Source organism: Microcaecilia unicolor, chromosome 9, assembly GCF_901765095.1.
Source record: "Microcaecilia unicolor chromosome 9, aMicUni1.1, whole genome shotgun sequence".
Taxonomy (NCBI): domain Eukaryota; kingdom Metazoa; phylum Chordata; class Amphibia; order Gymnophiona; family Siphonopidae; genus Microcaecilia; species Microcaecilia unicolor.
Window position 1 is genome coordinate 138,011,686 of NC_044039.1, and position 21,568 is coordinate 138,033,253.

Below are 21,568 nucleotides of genomic sequence, written 5' to 3' on the forward strand. Positions count from 1 at the left end.
ATTGAGGGTGTATCCTTGCCGGACTATTTGGAGAACCCACTGATCGGAGGTTATGAGAGGCCACCTTTGGTGAAAAGCTTTCAACCTCCCCCCGACTGGCAGGTCGCCCGGCACTGACACTTGGATGTCGGCTATGCTCTGCTGGAGCCAGTCAAAAGCTCGCCCCTTGCTTTTGCTGGGGAGCCGCGGGGCCTTGCTGAGGCGCACGCTGCTGACGAGAGCGAGCGCGCTGGGGCTTAGCCTGGGCCGCAGGCTGTCGAGAAGGAGGATTGTACCTATGCTTACCAGAAGCATAGGGACCAGTCTTCCTTCCCCCGAAAAATCTTCTACCTGTAGAGGTAGAGGCTGAAGGCTGCCGGCGGGAGAACTTGTCGAATGTTGTCCGCACGGCAAGGCGAGTCCGCAATCCGCTGCTGGAGTCTATTCTCCAGGTCGGCGGCACGCAGCCATGAGAGCCTGCGCATCACCACACCTTGAGCAGCGGCCCTGGACGCAACATCCAAAGTGTCATAAACTCCTCTGGCCAGGAATTTTCTGCACGCCTTCAGCTGCCTGACCACCTCCTGAAAAGGCTTGGCTTGCTCAGGGGGAAGAGCATCAACCAAGCCCGCCAACTGCCGCACATTGTTCCGCATGTGTATGCTCGTGTAGAGCTGGTAAGACTGGATCTTGGCCACGAGCATAGAAGAATGGTAGGCCTTCCTCCCAAAGGAGCCTAAGGTTCTAGGGTCTTTGCCCGGGGGCGCCGAAGCATGCTCCCTAGAACTCTTAGCCTTCTTTAGGGCCAAATCCACAACTCCAGAGTCATGAGGCAACTGGGTGCGCATCAGCTCTGGGTCCCCATGGATCCGGTACTGGGACTCGATCTTCTTGGGAATGTGGGGATTACTTAGTGGCTTGGTCCAGTTCGCAAGCAATGTCTTTTTCAGGACATGGTGCAAGGGAACAGTGGACGCTTCCTTAGGTGGAGAAGGATAGTCCAGGAGCTCAAACATTTCAGCCCTGGGCTCGTCCTCCACAACCACCGGGAAGGGGATGGCCGTAGACATCTCCCGGACAAAGGAAGCAAAAGACAGACTCTCGGGAGGAGAAAGCTGTCTTTCAGGAGAGGGAGTGGGGTCAGAAGGAAGACCCTCAGACTCCTCGTCAGAGAAATATCTGGGGTCCTCCTCTTCCTCCCACGAGGCCTCACCCTCGGTGTCAGACACAAGTTCACGGACTTGTGTCTGCAACCTCGCCCTGCTCGACTCGGTGGAACCCCGTCCACGGTGGGGGCGTCGAGAGGTAGACTCCCTCGCCCGCATCGGCGAAGCTCCCTCCGCCGACGTAGTCGGGGAGCCTTCCTGGGAGGTGGCCGCGGTCGGCACCGCACGCGGTACCGACGTCGGGGACCTCAACCTGGGCGATGGGCCAGCCGGCGCCACGCTCGACGGTACCGGAGGCGCAAGCACCGCCGGTACCGGAGGGGTAGGGCGCAACAGCTCTCCCAGAATCTCTGGGAGAACGGCCCGGAGGCTCTCGTTTAGAGCGGCTGCAGAGAAAGGCTGAGAGGTCGATGCAGGCGTCGACGTCAGAACCTGTTCCGGGCGAGGAGGCTGTTCCGGGCTGTCCAGAGTGGAGCGCATCGACACTTCCTGAACAGAGGGTGAGCGGTCCTCTCGGTGCCGATGCCTGCTGGGTGCCGAATCCCTCGGCGACCCAGAGCTCTCGGTGCCGACACGGGGAGGAGACCGGTGTCGATGCTTCTTCGACTTCTTCCGAAGCATGTCACCGGAGCTCCCCAGCACCGACGAGGAGGACGTAGAATCCATCCGTCGCTTCCTCGGGGCCGAGACCGAAGAGGGTCGATCCCGGGGGGGCTGTACCGCAGGAGCCCTCAGGGTAGGAGGAGACCCACCCGAAGGCTCACCGCCACCAGCAGGGGAATGGACAGCCCTCACCTGCACTCCTGACGATGCACCTCCGTCCGACGACATCAGCAGACGAAGTCTCGGTACCACCGACGTCGATACAGTCGCCCGATGCCTCGGCGCCGATGCAGAGGTCCGATGCCTCGATGCAGTCGATGGAACGGCAGCCAAGGAAGATGGTCCGGACGCTGACGACGTCGATGCACTCGATGCCTCCGGTGCCGATGCCGACGAAGAGCCCGAGAACAAAACGTTCCACTGGGCTAATCTCGCTACCTGAGTCCGCCTTTGTAACAGGGAACACAGACTGCAGTTCTGAGGGCGGTGCTGGGCCCCTAGACACTGAAGACACGCAGAGTGCCTATCAGTGAGCGAGATTACCCGGGCGCACTGGGTGCACTTCTTGAAGCCGCTGGAAGGCTTCGATGTCATGGGCGGAAAAATCACGCCGGCGAAATCAAAAGCCGAAATGGCGAAAATTGAAGCACCAAAATTTAGAGGGAGAAAAATCTCGACCGAGGCCAAAAGAGGCCTACCCCGACAACGAAAGAAAACTTACGGGGCAAAAACTGGAAATACGGGAAGGGCAGAAAACCCGAAAGGGTCTTCCGGAATACTACCGGAGCGCTTCCCGAACTTTTGCAAGGTAAAAAAAGGACAAAAACACGTCGAAAAGGACGCGTGAGGTCGACTCTCTGGGGCACGAACGGCGTAACACGACCGTACCGAGTGCGGACGAAAGAAGACTGGCCGGCTCGAGCGGGAAGACGGCCGCGCATGCGCGGTGCGCATGGGCGCGCGAGGACTAGCAAAGGCCTTTGCTAGTAAACTTTCCGATGGAGGGGGCTGCCGAGGACGTCAACCCATCAGTGAGAACAAGCAGCCTGCTTGTCCTCGGAGAATATGTATTTATACATTGCCTTTATCCAAGGCAGATAGGCTGGAAAAAAATGGTACAGAAAGCTTTTCATGCTCTTACCTTTTTTATTATCCTGTATGTTCCTCAAGATTTCTTCCCTCTCTGCTTGCTCAGTAGCTGTGGTAACCCTAAACGATCCTTCTCTTGTAAATGTAGTTCTGCTGGCATCAAAGGTAGCTGTCACACCACACTCTTTTTCCCGTTTCTGTTTGCGCTCCAAGCATGCTGCGAATGCGCAACCAACTGCGTGACTTAACCTTTCTCCCTACAAAGCAGGAGACAACACATGACCCACACTAGTGTCAGTGCAACATAGGAAAAAATAAACAATGTACCAGAGGACACTGTGAAACTAATCAGTAGCATGTTTAAAAACAAAGAAAAATAAATTTTCACTCAGTGCACAATTAAAACTGTGGAATGTGGTGAAAACTGCATAGCTGGGTTGAACAAGCATGGGAAGCAGGCAAGGCAAGGCAAGGCTCATGAATTATTTCTAACCTATTTGTGTGTGCATATATGCCTTTATATGTGTGTGCGTATTGTCTAGTCGCATCTCTGACCTTGAGGGCAGTTTGAAAAGAGTGGTACCCAAATCTTCTGTTCATTTGGAAAGAACAATATGAGACCAAATGTGATAATATATCTAACCAACAGATTTCAAAATATGCATTTTACAATTTAACCACAGGATGCCACTATTTCAAGGCAACAGATATTGCCATGCTTCTCTACCACTAGAAGGCAGTACAAAGCAGGTGTTTATATTAAAAGCATCTCCATGTATAAATAGTGGCATATATACAGAGAGCACAGACATATGAAAATGGTGATTTCAGAGTTGCTATTTAAATATGGAGATCCACATGAAACAAATTTTAAGGAGGTGTGGCTTGCATAAGCCAAAATTCTACATATGTAGTCCCGATCTTAGATAGGGAAAACACATCTACGTAAAAAAATTTCACTGTTGGGTTTTGCACCATATCTGCGGGAATCCTGCAGGGATGGATCCGAGTCTGCAGGAATCCTGTGGGGATGGACCTAGATCCTGCAGGATCCCCACGGAAATGCCTTCCCTCCCCTGATTGCAGGATGCCCTCTCAGCACATTCCTTGAGGTACCCTGGTGGTCTAGTGGCTTCTTTGGCAGGAAAGATTCCTACTCTTTCCTGCCTTCTGCTGCACTGCTGATCCTCTCCTCTCTGCTTTTTTAACATGGCTGCCAAGACTTCCAATGGCGGCCTTACAAAGACTTACTACGTGGGAGGGGTGGGAGCAGCTGAGTCAGCAGCGGAACACACAGGAAAATAGTACCGCGCATCTTTGCTTATAAAAATAATACTGCCCAACTAAAAAAAACAACAGCATAAGTGTGGGGGGGGGGGGGGGGGGGGGGCTGGAGGAAGAACTGATTCGGGTTGGGGTGGCAAGACAATTTTTTGGGTGGCACTTGCCACCTTTTGCCATCCCATAGTGACGCCTATGTTGAAGTGGCATGCAAGAAAGCAAGAGTCAACATTACAGATGAAGCCATGGTACATGCTGCTTTAACCTAGCCAACTCTTGCAATAATGATAGGCCATCGAGTACAGTTTGCCGACAAGAGTGAGGAAGCAAAACGCATTGACAAGACAATTATGGATGCATTAATTGTCATTTTGCCATACTCCACTGTTGGAAGGTAAAGCGTTCAAGCAGCTGAATTTTGCAGATCCTGCAGGTCAACGGCACTACAGACTAAAGTCAGAGAAGTATTACCATACTTCACTCATGCCTGCAACTTACAATAAACTGCTAGGGGAGGCAAAATGGATGTCCTTCGCAATTAACAAGTGGACAAATTTAACCAAGACTTGCTCACTGCTCACCTTCATGGGACATTTTCTTTGTGGACCAGCCAGGCCTAAAGTTATTTTAAGTGCAATGGTGCTTGAGGAGGACCATGATGGTGTGTACATGGCTTCAAAGTTGCAAGAAGGTATAACACAATGGGGACTACAAGGAAAGGTGCACATTAGAGTCCGCAATAATGGTGCAAATATGATCCATGCATCTGCACACAACTGATATTTGTGACACTGGCTGTGTGGCCCACACACTAGTTATTCATGATGCATTGTTCACTCAAGCATTGGCGGAGGCTCTGATCAAAAAAGCCACAAGATTGTTCCACATTTCAAGCTTGTTTATTGTTTCTTTCTGCTTTTCAATTTTACATTGTAGTTCCTTGCTGACTTTTTGCTACTTAGTCTGTAAACCGTTTTGGTCTGTACTCAGTTACAGTGATATAGCAAAAGTGGTAATAAAATAAAATAAATAAAGGTTGTCCATAAAGTCAAGTTTATGATGGAGTAACACACATTGTCTTTCATTAAGGCAGAATTCTGTTGAAAAACAGATTCTGCCTTGGTCTCAATCACTTGTACACAACCAACCATAACTGTAATCTCTCTCTCTTGAATATTTAATCTGGAGGCAAAGTCAGATTTTTGTTTATAAACTGGAGAAAACTACACAGAGAGCTGCGTACCAAGTTCCTGTATTGCTGGCCAAATCATATTCAAATACCTGCGCTGGTCATGTCAACATGAAAGTAGGTGGCTCTCCTCCTTCATACCCTCCATATTAGACTCCATCTCAGATTCCCCCAAAATACCAATAAGAGAGAATACTATGTTTCTCTCCACTGCCAACTCTCCTTCTGTGCCAGCTATGACCCCAACAAGCTCAGCTGGGGTTTTACTTCCTGCTGCAGTTGTAGCAGGGTTAGGAGGCAGCTGCGGCACTATCAGGCTCAAAGATGTTGCAAGAGCCGAGGGAGCAGCAGTCTCCTCAGGGGCTCCCAGCAGCGAGACACAACAGCTCCAGCCAAAGATGAACTACTTAGAATTGGTCCATAGTATCCAAAGCAGAGGGAGCCAGTCGGGCAGTAAAAATAACTCGCTGACTTTTCTCTTCTTCCCTATTTAGGTAAGCAAGGAAAGAAACACGATGCTCAGACAGTGGTTGCCATCTTGCTCCTCCCCCCCTTGCTGTCAAAAGTCTTTAAATATACCAGCACACAAATTTCTGCAGGGTGTGGAGACATGCTGGAACAGCACCAACATAATGCTGGATTGTCTAGCTGAGCAGCGAAGGGCTGTCAATCTGTTCAGCATGGGCCATGGTGGTATTAACACACTTTCTTCTGCAGAATGGGAACTCACAGAGCATGTGGTAAAAAGTGCTGAAACTATTAGATGATGCATGCATCTGTATCGTGTTGTTTCATTCATTACAATATTGCAGGGCAAGATGCAGATCTACTGCAGATGAAGACTGTCCAGCGTGATGCCATGAAAACAGCTCCTCCCACCATTGCTGCCATGCTTCTGGATCCGTGTTTCAAAGATGCATACTTTACCAGGCATGAAGCAGCAGCTGCTAAAGTTGAAATTCTAGAATTTCTGCAGTCAGCGACATCTTAACCATCCAGAGATGATGCAAATATTGTGGAGAATGAGTCTGCATCAACATCAGCAGGTCTGTGGGATGCACATGACAGCATGCCAATCACTGCAGAGTCCGACATCATTGGGAAATAACAAAAACCACTGTATGAGAACATAAGAGTAGCCATACTGGGTCAGACCAACGGTCCATCTAGCCCAATATCCTGTCTCCAACAATGGCCAAGCAAGGTCACAAGTACTGTAGGAGTATTTCCCTGTGTGTCTCACCTTGCGGGCCTTGGCCTGTATAATCCTATGACAGCAAAATGGAGGCTGTAAACTTTGACCTGCACAGTAGTGATTTAGCTAATTCAGCTTTCTGGAAAATCACTAGCAAGTCATGTATCATCCAAGGACATGCTGTGGGCAAATCAGGCCCCCCCTTATCTCCCCGAGAAGCTGAAGGCTCCAGCAAGGCGGGTGAGAAACAGAAACTGCATACCAAAATGTAACAACTTGAAGTTCAAGAACAACGGACGCTTCTTGCCATGCAGTGAGCAGAGGAAGATCAAGATTGGTCCCAGCTGGTCACCTGTGCATCAGGGACTGAGGAGAGCGGGAACAAGGAGAAAGGAGTTAGTCGGAAGCCTTGGAAGAAGGTGGAGGTGAAAAGAAGACCAGTGAGACCTAATAAGGTCCACCAACTGATGAACTGCGTATCTGGAGGAAAGTATTGTGGTTCAGCTGTACCTGCACTGAGTGACCTGTGTCCTCCTTGTCTGCTGCAGAGTTCCAGTCCTAGCTTTGACTAAGACTCGCTGCCATATCAGCTTGAGTCTGTGAGGTGTCCTGTGCATTCCCGGAAGACTACCCTGAAGTCAGCTTGGTGAGAGACACGGTGATCTATTGCCTATTAGTCTGGGTTTAGTTAGTGGTAATTACCTGAGCAGAAGGCTGGTGACGTGATCAGGAGGAGCTGCTAATAACTGTACTACCTCGTAACATAGTGTGACTGATCAGTGATCAGGAGGAGCTGCTAATAACTGTACTACCTCGTAACATAGTGTGACTGATCAGTGGTGTAATTTTATCTGGTAACCAGTAAGAATTAGTGTTTAGTAGTGTGACGTATGAGAGTAATTTTTATCAGCCGTTAATTTTGTATTCAGCCAAAGCTTTGCAGAGAGTGTCTATATTTTGTATACATTACCTATATTTTCTTACCTGATATACTATAATAAATCTAATATATATATCATCTGTGGCTTGGTTTCTGTTCTCTCACGGAACATCTGGTAAGGTGACAGATCCAAGGTTCTGTATAATAATATCCCTAGACTGAGCTAGGAACCTTGGAATAAGTAATCTGGGAATAATTGTTATCCTAAGCATTATTTATTTACGCCTACAGTACCTGGCAGAAACCAAATCATGGCAACACTCCATGCTACCAATCCCCATGCTTCCCCCCCATGTCTGTCTCAATAGCAGAATATGGACATTTCCCCCAGGAACTTGTCCAAAATCTTTTTTAAACCTAGATACGCTAACCGCTGTTACTACATCCTCCGGCAAAGTGTTCCAGAGCTTAACTATTCGCCAAGTGAAAAAAATATTTCCTCCTCTTTGTTTTAAATAAATAAATGTGTAGATTTTTGGTCCACCCCAGCTACACCTCTGACGTCTGTGTCCCAGTGATCTCCATGTGTAAATAGCAGCATCTACATGTAAATGGCATTCACAAAGCAACATCTGCACCAACATTTTTGGCAATTGGCACTGCAGTCATTTTCCAAGTCTGGAACTAGATGCCAGCAAGTACCTGTCTGCTCCATCATCTACTGTAGCAAGTGAGCAGCTGTTCAGCTCAGCAGGTGCAACAACTTGCTTGGGGAGAATGCTGAAAAATTTATTTTTGGCTTACAATATTCATTTGTTTGATTTTTAATTATTGACCCTACTGAAGTATATGTGGAAATTACAGAGAACCTACTGCTAACTGAACAATAGTCTGAAGGTTTTTATTATATGGCTGTTTTACTTTTCTATTGTTTTAATGGAGTTCTTTTCTTGTTGCTAATTTTATTATACATCACTTTGACTTACACTGTTAAATAAGGCAGTTTAATCAAATACTAATAAACCATAGTAGTCTAGTATTGCTTAATAAATTTGTTCAAATCCACACAACCAGACTCACGCATTTTTCGATTGTTCTAGTTTCAGATATGACAAGTCAAGTGACTAGTTTTGGTCGAAAATGGACAACCAGTTTCGATGGCAAGTTTTGTTTTCGGCAGAAACTTTAAAACCCAGTTTTGGTTGGGCAATACAACATTTTTTGGATGAATATATTTCACCTTATAGAGTATATAAGGCACATATTACAGAAGGGGATGAATGTTTCAAACATGAAAATTTAGCAAGCTATACTGGGACACATATTTTGACACTTTCAGTTCAACAATTTTGAAATGAGTATTGTCATCATTGTGCAAGTTTTCTGACAGTTAATATAGCAACAACATACAGCTTACTGTTTGACATCATAGGGCTTTCTTAGGCTACTGTAAAAGGAAAGCACTTTTAGGTGCATGTAAATGCATTCTTCTGCAATGGAAGTCCCAGGAAGCACCCTCTATATCTCAGTAGTAGATACATATGACTTCCTTACTTGCGACTGCTGTGGATGTTAAGACCATACGTACAGTGGAAACACTTTCAATCTATCTGAGTCTTACTGGAACACTTTCTTCTAGGGCACTTAGCTATTTATTATATAACAAGTTTTGGGTGATTAGTTAATTCTTTGAAATGTCAGAGTATAAACATCCCCCTGAAATGGTCTTAAAATCTGGGAGTGGGGGGAGGGGTTTTGAGTAGGGTTTCAAGGGAGTTAAGACAAAAGTTACGTCCACACATTTCTACGTATTAATTGATAATTTATGATGTTATTAGTTGTGCTTCTGTGTTCAAGAAACAAACATGTGGAAACATGCACCAACATTTATGTTACTTATGTTTTACTCTCTTTATTTTTTAATAAAAAGATTTTTTTTTTTAGTAAAGCAACATATGGTGTTTTTTTCCTTCCAACAAGAGAAGGGTATGTCATGTGCCCTCTCCCGCCACAAAAAAATAGTAAAGTTGTCAAACTTACTGTGTCTTTAACAGCCATGAAACAATGGCAAATCCATCGTCGTGTAGTACCATCTCGACAGATGTAAGAAAATGCTCTATCAAAGTTCCTGTCAGGAGCGCAGAAAGATACTTTCTCTATTGTCTGATCTACTATAAGATCCTATGGAAAGAGAATAAATTGCATAGTTAGAAAGACCTTTACCCTTACAATATTATGTAACTGCACATTTAGATCAAAGCAAATGCACCGGCTTAAAGAAAGCAGTAAAAAAGAGTGCAGAATTCCAAAGAATCATGGTCATAACTTGTGCACTAGTTGAATGATAATCAGGTGCATGCTGAAGGAGATGCACATCTAGAAGGATTCTGAACATTTTGTGGGAAATACTATGTCAATTATGTATGAAGTCCAAGTAGGCACCTATTTTGAGTCTTACAAAACCTACAACAACCATAAGTAAAACGAAATTACTCACCTGTAGCAGGTGCTCTCCAAGGAGAACAGGATGAATATTCTTACTGATGGGTGATGTCATTTGATGGAGCCAGGTACGGTAAGAGCTACCCAATGATCTTTCTAAAAGCTTTTGGGAGCATCCCACCATGTATGAGTGCATCTTCCTGCCTGCCATCATTATGTGCGACCAGCTAATAGAATAGCTGACAGAATTCAACGTCAAGGGGAATTGGGAGGGACAGCAATAATATTCATCCCGCTGTCCTTGCATAACACCTGCTACCCATGAGTAACTTTCATTTCTCCGAGGACAAGCAAGATGGGAATATTGTTACTGATGGGAATCCCTGCCTCAGGGTTCGGTGGTTCGCATGTTATCTTCCTACTATCCATTAGTGTGGAGATAACATGCGAACAACCAAACCCTGAGGCAGGTCTTCGAAACGACGGCCTTCATACGTCAGGGGTTGAGGAATAGGAAGGATCCGCACCGAGATAATAGTGATGAACACCGCAAAAGCTAAGTACAATACTTTTGGTGTGAGTTCACGCAACTCAAGTGAGACTGAATAGTTACTTTAACTAGAACTGTTTAAACACAGAGGTTTTCCGGCCAATGATGAAGAAGTCCAGCCCCCCGAAGTAAAACCAAAACAATATTTGCTGGGGGCTTCTTGAGGCCTTTCCGCTGTATAATATTGAGACCTTTTTGAGTGATTTAAACCTGTGTCACTTATTTTGATGCCTGGCATTTTGAATCTCCCAACTTTCTCTAGATATTAGTTACATTCATAGGGAGATCACCTCTACTTGTTTATAGCTCTGAATATACTATTGGTATGCCAAGGAACAGATGAAGATCTAGAAAAAGTTTTGGAATATTTAAACTCGGTGAGTACACATATTAAATTTGTACATCACTTAGGTCATCATGAGGTTAATTTCTTGGATGTTAATATTCTATGGGAGGAAGGAAGATTTATTACCAAAGTATATCTTAAAGAAACAGATCACAATACTATTCTTCATTACCGCAGCCATCACCCTCGTATGTTAAAAAACAGCATCCCAGCTAGCCAGTTGCTTTGTATTCAGAGGTAATGGGGAAGGGAGAACCTATTCCAATCTGATGGCCTTCACCTTAACGAGGGTGGGACCAGGCTGCTGGCGTCAACTTTTAAAAAGGAAACAGAGCAGCTTTTAAACTAGAAACGGGGGGGGGGGGGGGGGGGAGGAAGGCCGACAGTCGCTCAAAAGCGCATGGTTCAGGAGAAGGTATCTTTTGAGGATATCACCCAGATAGGGAAGAAAGGGTTACTTGCGAGAAAGGACGACAAAGAAATCATAGAGGATCAGATGGACTTGAATAAAATTAATAATGACCAGACAGAAGACAACATATTAATAATTCCGTGTATTAAACGTAATAAAAAAACGGAACAACAAGCATACATTGAAATGTCTCTACGCAAATGCCAGAAGCCTGAGGCATAAGATGGGAGAGCTGGAGTACATTGCACACAATGAAAAACTGGATATTATAGGCATCTCTGAGACCTGGTGGAAGGAAGATAACCAATGGGACACAGTCATACAGGGCTACAAATTATATCGTAGCGACAGGGTGGATAGAATTGGCGGAGGGGTAGCACTGTATGTAAATGAGAACCCTGACTCGGATAGGCTGCAAATATTGCAGGAGACAAAACCCCTATTGGAATCCTTGTGGATTGAAATTCCACGTGAAAAGGAGAAAAGGACGGTGATAGGAGTGTACTAACGTCTGCCTAGCCAAGACGAGCAGACGGACGCAGCAATGTCAAGGGAAATTAGGGAAGCGAATAAAAAGGGCAATGTAATATTAATGGGTGACTTCAATTATCTGGATATAGACTGGGTTAATGAAACATCGGCACATGCAAGAGAGGTGAAATTTCTTGATGAAATCAAGGACGGCTTCATGGTACAGCTGGTTCAGGAGCCGACAAGAGAAGAAAAAATACTAGACTTAATCATTAGTGGAGCTCATGATCTGGTGCAGGGGGTAACAGTGCGAGGGCCACTTGATAACAGTGATCATAATATGATCAGATTTGATATTGGCTATGAAGTAAGTGAACTCAGGAAATCAAATACACTAGTATTTAACATTAGAAAAGAAGACTACAATAAAATGAGAAGAACGGTGAAAAAAGACTGAAGGGAGCAGCTGAAAGGGTAAAAAACTTGAATCAGGCGTGGATGCTGTTCAAAAACACCATCCTAGAAGTACAGGACAAATATATTCCGCGTATTAGAAAAAGAGGCAAAAAGACCAAACGTCTGCCAGTGTGGCTAAACAGTAAGGTAAAGGAAACTATTAGAGTGGAGGAGTGGCCTAATGGTTAGGGTGGTGGACTCTGGTCCTGGGGAACTGAGTTCGATTCCCACTTCAGGCACAGGCAGCTCCTTGTGACTCTGGGCAAGTCACTTAACCCTCCATTGCCCCAGGTACAAATAAGTACCTGTATATGTAAGCCGCATTGAGCCTGCCACGAGTGGGAAAGTGCGGGGTACAAATGTAACAAAACAAAAAAAAATAGAGACGGGAACCGACTGAAGACAATAAGATACAACATAAGAAATGTCAAGCCAAATGCAAAAAGGAGATAAGGAGGGCTAAGAAAAAAAAGTTAGCGTTAGAAGCAAAAACACATAGCAAAATTTTTTTTAGGTATATTAAAAGCAGGAAGCCAGCTAAAGAGTCGGTAGGACCGCTGGACGACTGTGGTGTTAAAGGGGCAATCAGGGAAGACAAAGCTGTAGCGGAGAAATTAAATGAATTCTTTGCTTCGGTCTTCACCGAGGATTTGGGAGGGATACCGGTGCCAGAAAAGGTATTTGCAGCAGACGAGTCAGAAAGACTAAATGATTTCTCTGTAAACTTGGAGGATGAAATGGGGCAGTTCTGCAAACTGAAAAGTAGTAAATCACCAGGACCGGATGGTATTCATCCCAGAGTATTAATAGAGCTGAAAAATGAACTTGTGGAGCTACTGGTAGTAATATGCAATTTATCCCTAAAAACAGGTGTGGTACCGGAAGTTTGGCCAATGTAACGCCGATTTTTAAAAAGGGTTACAGTTACAGGTTGTGTTGTGGATTGTTCCAGAATGAATAGTGCATATTTTACTCACAGAATTTCCTGAAGAGGTAGGTCTTTAGGTCTTTTCTGAAATGGAGGTAGTTTGTGATGCTTCCTATGAATATGGGAATTGAGTTCCACCATTTTGAGCCCAGGTAGCTAAATCCCGTCTTGTAGATGGACTTGTATAGTATGTTTTTGAAGTTGGGCAGGTGAAGTAGTAGGTAACCTCTGGTTCCTGGGATTGCATTTCTTGGTGGTAGCTTGATCACGTCTAGCATGTAGTCCGGTGACATGCCAAACAGTATTTTGAAGATGATTGTGCTGGCTTTGAAAAATAGTCTGGCCTTGATTGGGAGCCAATGTACCATTATGAGTAGTGGGATTACTCTATCATATTTCAACTTTTTGAATATCAATCTCACTGCTGTGTTTTGGACGGTCTGCAATGATCGTCGTAGGTTTTCTTTGAGGCCTACATATGCTGCATTACAGTAGTCTAGTCGGGACAATATCAGCGTCTGTATGGGGAAATAGTCTCTGATTCTTCTCAGTTTTTGTCAGCAGTGGTATTGATGCCACTGGTCTATAATTAGTGAGTTCACTGATCTTTCTGGTGGTGTCTTCAGGAATTGGAGTGAGCATAATGTTGCTCTTGTCAGAAGGGAAATGGCCTTTCAAGAACATGTATTTAATGTGTTCAAGTTAAGCGTTTGATGCAGCAGCGTAGCCAGACCTGCCATTTTGGGCGGGCCCCGCATTAACCTGGGTGGGCTGTTCCCAACCCCACCCCTACACAGTAATTTTAAAATATTCCCTCCCCTCCCCCCCCCCCCCGGCATTTTCTTCTGTCTCCCTCAGCCTACCTTGGCAGCGCTTTCTCCCTTCGCCATAACCCTCTCTTCTGACGGCTCTCCCCGTCCGCGTGGTCTGTTTAATTTTAGTCCTTGAAGCGCCGTTCTCCCTCCAGGACCGCACCGGCGATTCCGATAGCCTTTTGCCAGCGTGCGTCGTCGGGGACGGGGCCTCTCAGGCGCGTCCTGAGGTGGGATGCGCCTAAGAAGCCCCGCCCCCGACAATGGGGATGGGGAGAGCCAGCAGAAGAGGCAGGAAAAGATGGCTTGGGTTGGGGCTTGTTAGGGTGGGTGCTGGGCGGGCCTGAAGGAAAAGTGGCTGGGCCTGGGCCCGTCCAGGCCCACCCGTGGCTACGCCCCTGGTTTGATGAATCAATCTGGTGGGTTTTCCATCACGTTTTTTGGGTAGCTGTCTAGTAGGCAATTGGTGTGTGCATATTTTGTCAGCAGTGGTTTAACTGAGCTGGTTGTTGGTATCTTAAAGGGAGGACCAGATTCTGTCTGCCTTGATGTGGTCCTCAGTGATTTCACATTCGTGTAGGAAATCTATGAGTGTTTGTGCTGCAGCTAGGTTTGATCTTATTTTTATTATTGTTTCTTCAAAATATTGTGCGAGCTCATCTGCTGTTGGTGGTTTTTCATTTGACGTTAGCAGAGCTTGTGTGTTCAGTACTTTTTTCATTAGTTCATGTGGAGGGGCATAATCGAAAGGGGTGCCCAAGTTTTCCCAAGGATGTCCTCGCAGGACGTCCCCGCGAAGGGGCGGGGAAACCCGTATTATTGAAACAAGGTGGGCATCCATCTTTCGTTTCGATAATACGGTCAGGGACGCCCAAATCACAAAATTTAGGTCGGCCTTAGAGGTGGTCGTCCCCGATTTTCGGCGAGAATGGAAACCGAGGACGCCCATCTCAGAAACAACCAAATCCAAGCCATTTGGTCGTGGGAGGAGCCAGCATTCATAGTGCACTGGTCCCCCTCACATGCCAGGACAACAACCAGGCACCCTAGGGGGTACTGCAGTGGACTTCAGAAATTGCTCCCAGGTGCATAGCTTACCTTGTGTGTTGAGCCCCCCAACCCCCCCTAAAACCCACTACCCACAACTGTACACCACTACCATAGCCCTAAGGGGTGAAGGGGGGGGGCACCTACATGGGTACAGTGGGTTTCTGGTGGGTTTTGAAGGGCTCACACTTACCACCACAAGTGTAACAGGTGGGGGGGGGATGGGCCTGGGTCCGCCTGCCTGAAGTGCACTGCACCCACTAAAACTGCTCCAAAGACCTGCATACTGCTGTCATGGATCTGGGTATGACATTTGAGGCTGGCAAAAAATATTTAAAATGTTTTTTTTTTTAAAGGGTGGGAGGGGGTTGGTGACCACTGGAGAAGTAAGGGGAGGTCATCCCCAATTCCCTCCGGTGGTCATCTGGTCAGTTCGGGCACCTTTTTGAGGCTTGGTCATAACAAAAAATGGACCAAGTAAAGTCGTCCAAGTGCTCGTCAGGGATGCCCTTCTTTATTCCATTATCGGTCGAGGACACCCATGTGTTAGGCACGCCCCAGTCCCGCCTTCGCTACGCTTCCAACATGCCCCCATGAACTTTGATCGTCCCCACGACGGAAAGCAGTTGAGGACGCCCAAAATTGGCTTTCGATTATGCCGATTTCGGCGACCCTGGGAGAAGGACGCCTATCTCCCGATTTGTGTCAAAAGAGGGGTGCCCTTCTCTTTCGAAAATAAGCCTGACATTCTTTTTGTTTTTCTCTCTTCTGAGCACATATATGTCCTACAGTATTCCACTTTGGCTCTTTTTACGGTGTGTTTGTAATTGCTTAGGGCTTTCCTCCATGTGGTTTTGCTTATGTCTGATTTGTTTTCGGACCATTTTCTTTCCAGTTTCCTGCAAAGTTTTTTCATCTCTAATAGTTCCTACTGAACCAGGGGGAGAGTTGTTGTTTCCTCTTAGCTTTCATTTTGAGGGGTGCTATTTCATTTGGTGCCTTTCCACTTGGTTCGTCCCAGTTTCTCATGAAGTGAATGTTTGTGGGCATTATGTTTGGTCATTTATCGCTGTTGACCAGAAGCTATGGTTGTCCACTTTTCCACTGTTTAGGGCAGTGTGTGGTGTCCTCGGTTCTCTATTTTTGCCGTTTTCTTTCCACTGAAGCGTGAAGGTGAGTTTCTTATTTCTAACCATGGCACCTCTGCCCAGTTTTGATTCTTATTATATGGTTGCTATAGACTTAAAGTCTGTAAGCTACTATGTCTAACTGGTGACCAGGGTGGCTGGTGTCGTTTTCAAGTTCCATTGATTCAAGAGGTTTGTTAGAAGCCTGGTGTTGGCGTCATGTAGCTTGTCTAGGTGTAGATTGATATCACCTAGTAGCTGGACATTCGAGACGGCTGAGGGGAGACATGATAGAGGTATATAAAATAATGAGTGGAGTGGAACAGGTGGATGTGAAGCGTCTGTTCACGCTTTCCAAAAATACTAGGACTAGGGGGCATGCGATTAAACTACAGTGTAGTAAATTTAAAACAAATTGGAGAAAATATTTCTTCACCCAACGCATAATTAAACTCTGGAATTTGTTGCTGGAGAACATGGTGAAGGCGGTTAGCTTGGCAGAGTTTAAAAAGGGGTTAAACGGTTCCTAAAGGACAAGTCCATAAACGTCTACTAAATGGACTTGGGAAAAATCCACAATTCCAGGAATAACATGTATAGAATGTTTGTACGTTTGGGAAGCTTGCCAGGTGCCCTTGGCCTGGATTGGCCGCTGTCGTGGACAGGATACTGGGCTCGATGGACCCTTGGTCTTTTCCCAGTGTGGCATTACTTATGTAAGTTTGTGCATATGTTTGATATGAAGTCCATAAAGTCATCTTGGGTGTTGGACCATCTTCCGGGTGGGCGGTACAAAAGTATACCGTATAATTGATCAGTTAATGTTGAGCGTGATTTTGCGTGAATTGATTTCAATCACAGGGGATATATGTTCAGCTATGGTTTCCACATATTAAGGCGACCCCCATCTCCTTTCTTATTAGTTCTGTTGATATGTGTTATGTTATATCCTGGTGGGCATAAGTCAAGCAGTACTAATTATGGTTGACGTGTTAACAGCTAATCTCGCACATATGTAACCAGTAGGAATGGGAACATATGTATCAATGTTGATGCTAGTGTACTTAGTCTGTAAATGTCTGTGTGTTCTTTCTTGATGTTGTGACCATTGCGATTATTATTTGTGCTTATCTTTATGGTACTGGTTAGTGTGTTGATCTCTGGTTTGTTTTGGTTTTTATAGGTTGGTCTTTCCAGTTGGTGAGGGGGGTGTCATCTTGCTGTAGTAAGTACAAGGATTTTGTTCCACTCATTGATTGAGGCAGCTTGTAACCCTGTTATCCATAGTATTATCATGCAGTAGAAAAACCATGATCTAATATTGGCCATAATGGGATATATGTTGTGGGACTTGTGGTAGATTGTAAGCTCTGTCGAGCAGGGACTGTCTTTTCATGTTCAAGTGTACAGCGCTGCGTACGTCTAGTAGCGCTACAGAAATGATAAGAAGTAGTAGTAGTAGAGTGGTGGTAATTAGGGGTTAATTGCCAGAACCACCAGTGGTCTACCCAAATCACTTAGTAAACTTGACTTTATTCCACAGTTTTTCCCTGATGCACAATGGTGCAAATTGTGTATTATAAAGACCGAGATAGAACAGGCAACAAAAACTTGTGACAGAAATCCGATCTATCGTATCTATGGAGCTCCGAAGCCAACTGGAGCTGGACACAGACCATGAAAAAAAAGAGTGTTTGCCTCCCTTTTATTAGGTAGGGTTTCTCTTTCAGGCTGCCGTTCTTCCGTAGTCAGTCGTGCAGCTGTGAAGGGAAAGTTTAGAGTGGGCTACAGGCCACAGTGTAGCTCTCATGTTCATGGATTTGACAATTTCCTTAGTTTGCTGTTTGATGGAAGGTTACAAATGCAGACAGTTCTCTTTTTGAAGTTGCTGGCTTGGAATTTCTTTAAGCAATGGAGAGGGGGTAAGTGAGCTGAACAGGATAGGTATTTGTAAAACAAAGGAAAGTAACTGACCTTAAGATTAGAATGCAGCTATGAGAAAAAGCTACCACATCTTAAAAATGAACCTAAACTTTTATTTACATGTGCTACTTAACAGTAAACTGTGCCTGTGCAATATCTGTCACAGCACCAACTTAAGTTCTGAACTTGAGTACCTTACATATTGATTTCATGAAAAGGAATGTGACCATACAGCCAAACAATTTATCCTGTGCAACATATGCGAAATGTTTTATAGCAATAAGCAAGCTTATTTTTATTTATTATAATTATATACTCAAAGTCAAACCTTTGTTTTTTCATCCACAACTCTCAGGCCATCCGCTGAAACCCACAGAACTGCTTTCACTGCCTTCTTTCCAGTCTTTTATAAGAAGTGAGAAAAAAAAATAAAGTGCATTATAAAGAAGTCATCAAAGTAAAAGCAGATAAACCAGTATGCAAAGAACCACAGCAACTAAATACAGCGCAAGTCAAGTTCACAAGATGCACCCAAAGCCAGCTCCATCAAGCCAGACTCTAAACCATTTAGAGTGTGAAATAAGCAAAAGCCAGGATTATAGAAACAAACTGCACAAAAAAAATGTGTGTGTGGGTGTGGGGGGGGGGGGGGGGGGGGGGGAGCAAAGGCATAAAAGGAGAGAAGAACAGCTGGAATATTCAACAGATGAAAACATTTGTTTCAATGCAAAAAAATTCTAAATTAAATTTATCACCTGTTTAAAAGTATCTACCAAAAGTCAGGTACAAAATGATGCATAAGGAGTTACACCACAGGTAGCCTTGAAAGGAGAGATGCTGAAAACTACATACTGCTATAGGAATGTGCCTCCTTAATGGATCCAATTCAGCCCTCATCTGAAATACTTATGCACCATCACCATAGCATTGTCCCAAAAGTCTAAAGGTAAATCTGTGTTCTCTGGTGCAAGAACTACACAGTGCTTTTTATTCCTGTTCTTACAGAAGCTTGTACAGAAGTTGTGTACATCAATGCTCATTATGAGCACACTACCATAGTAAAGAGAGGAGCCTCATCTGTACTGTGTGTGTGTGTGTGTGTGTGGTGGTGGGGGGGACTATATACAATGTTAAAAATAAAATCAAAGCAATACAGTACATAATGGCAGATTAAGATCAAAGTGTCCAATCTAATCTGTTTAGTAAAATGGTTAAGGCTGCTACCCTGTGCAGATGCCATGCCTCTATTTAATTAATAAAACAATGATAAAGGGGCCCTTTTAAAAAGTGTCAACATTTTAATATCATTTAAATTACCACCTTAATATAGGACAGTACCACAATAATAGGGATCAAAAATATACAAGTCCTCTAACTTTGTACATGTTTCATATTTAGTATCAGCAATTTTTTTTTAAGACCAATGATTACATATGACTGATAACTTTAAGCTGTAGAACATCTTTTTTTCCTTCTATTTTTTGGTCTATTGACAGCAGTCTTTACAGGTTTATAGATTGCTTGAAATTGCTGTACTCTTATGTGATCTGGCTTTATATAAAGACCAGACAAAATACCATCTAGAGTGCTTGAATGGCAAGATAATTTCTGTTTTGGCTTCTTGAGTAAAGGACCTGCTATATATCACTGCTATAGAAATCTTAATTATGCTGAACCACAGTGTTTGTTCCTCCTCTAGGGTACTTCAACATAATCAAGTTTCTCTGTGTACCTCTGGTGTTAACACTAACTCAGCAAAATGTGAGACCTTCAGCCTGTTTACATGTCATATTCAACTGAATCTGTCCAGGTTAGTGGCTAAAAGTTTTTCACAATGGACCATGAAAAAAAAAATCTTCTACTGATAAGAAAATATTAAGAGCCTTTCAAGTGCCATACAATGAAAAACAAATATAAACATTAGGATTTATTTCCCAAGCCAAATAATGTAGACAACAAAGAGGGAATCTAGAGCAAACAAGACTAAGCCAAAATGTTGAAAGAAGCACAATGGGCCTTCAAGAGTGGGGTGACATCACAGAAATGTTTATTAGGTGACCCGACACAGTCCGTGTTTCGGTGGAGTGCCTGCGTCAGAGATTCAATGAGGAAATATCAGGCTAGATTACAGAAATTACACAAATGGTAGAAAGCCGAACCATCTTACTGAAAACTTGCATATAAAAAACTTTTCGGACGTTTGGGGGAAGGGAGTGGAGCTTATAAGTACATACTGGGGCAGACCGAAGGTCCATCAAGCCCAGCATCCTGTTTCCAACAGTGGCCAATTCAAGTTGCAAGTAAACAAGGTCCCAAAACAGTACAATGCATTTTATGCTGCTTATCCCAGAAATAAGCAGTGGATTTTCCCAAGTCCATCTTAATAATGGCTTATGGACTTTTCTTTTAGGTAGCTATCTAAACTTTTTTTAAACCCCACTAAGCTAACTGCTTTTACAACATTCTCTGGCAAAGAATTCCAGAGTTTAATTAAATGTTCAGTGAAGAAATATTTTCTCAGATTTGTTTTAAATTTACTATTTTGTAGCTTCATTGCGTGCCCCCTAGTTGAAGAGCCCTAGCCGCTTTAGCCTTTCCTTATAGGGAAGTCGTCCCATTCCTTTATCATTTTCGATAACCTTCTCTGTACCTTTTCTAATTCCACTATACCTTTTCTGAGATGCAGTGACCAGAATTGCACACAATACTCGAGGTGCGGTCGCACCATGGAGTGATACAAAGGCATTATAACGTTTCAGGAGTTTAGTTATTGATGTTTCACATACTCCACAGTGTTTGCTTACTGGATCTCTCTGAAAACATAGCCTATAGCATCCAAGACCCCCGACAAAAGCACTCTGCCAAAACATGGACCATGCCAGGTCACCTAACATCTCTGTGATACTAACCCACTCTTGAAGGCCTATTGTGAGTCAAATAATGAATATGCAAATGATAATTACACTAGCAGATATGGATTCCACTTCTCCATTCTTTACAGGCCAGATTACCTAGTACAGTGACAAAAGCATATTATTAGGTGTGAATACATGGTTTTGGCCTTTCTGAACATGATCATCCAATGTGTCTACTGTCAGAAGGTGTCAATTTTTTTTTTTATTTTTTATTGTATCAGTTCAGGGTAGAACAAATCCTCACATTTTCACTGCGTGGGTACAATAACATTTTAATCAGTATGCTGAACAGATGAGTCACAGAGCAGTCACACTAAACCAAGAACTACATAATAAAATCAAATGTAAAGGTAGCTCTTCCTTTGCATCAAGACAGAGCACATATTTTATACCAACTGACTGGAAAACCCACAATCTGTGCATACCAACTTGTGTGAACAATAAATACAGCACAACTGAAATTTCATACTTCTCTGCTTTAGCTCAGTACCTATATTAACAAATGCTGACAACTGAAAAAATGAGATATACATTTTCTTATCTCTCCACTTTTTTTTTTTTGCTTTTACTTTATTTTTCGTCTTTAAACAGGCAACACAATAAGACAGAGGGCCCCCTGCATAAACAATAAAGGTACAAGATGCAACCAAATACAAACTACTGAAATCCCCCTCCTCCTAACTCATTAATAATTAAACTCCCAGAACAAGCTACATTCCCTCTCTCAACAAACCACAGCAAATTTAAACCTCTTAAC

General features: G+C 44.2%; 1 protein-coding gene across 6 annotated transcripts in view; it reads right to left on the reverse strand.

Moving 5' to 3' along the window:
• The window catches only part of NUMB (NUMB endocytic adaptor protein), a 186,150-nt gene that overhangs the window by 32,196 nt on the left and 132,386 nt on the right, over positions 1–21,568 (reverse strand). For all 6 annotated transcript variants that reach the window (XM_030213792.1, XM_030213798.1, XM_030213795.1 and 3 more), the window contains 3 exons: positions 18,225–18,299; positions 9,423–9,563; positions 2,890–3,094 (listed from right to left, as the gene is read on the reverse strand). In XM_030213792.1, the coding sequence (XP_030069652.1) occupies positions 2,890–3,094; positions 9,423–9,563; positions 18,225–18,299 (421 nt within the window). The remainder of the gene's footprint in view (positions 1–2,889; positions 3,095–9,422; positions 9,564–18,224; positions 18,300–21,568) is intronic.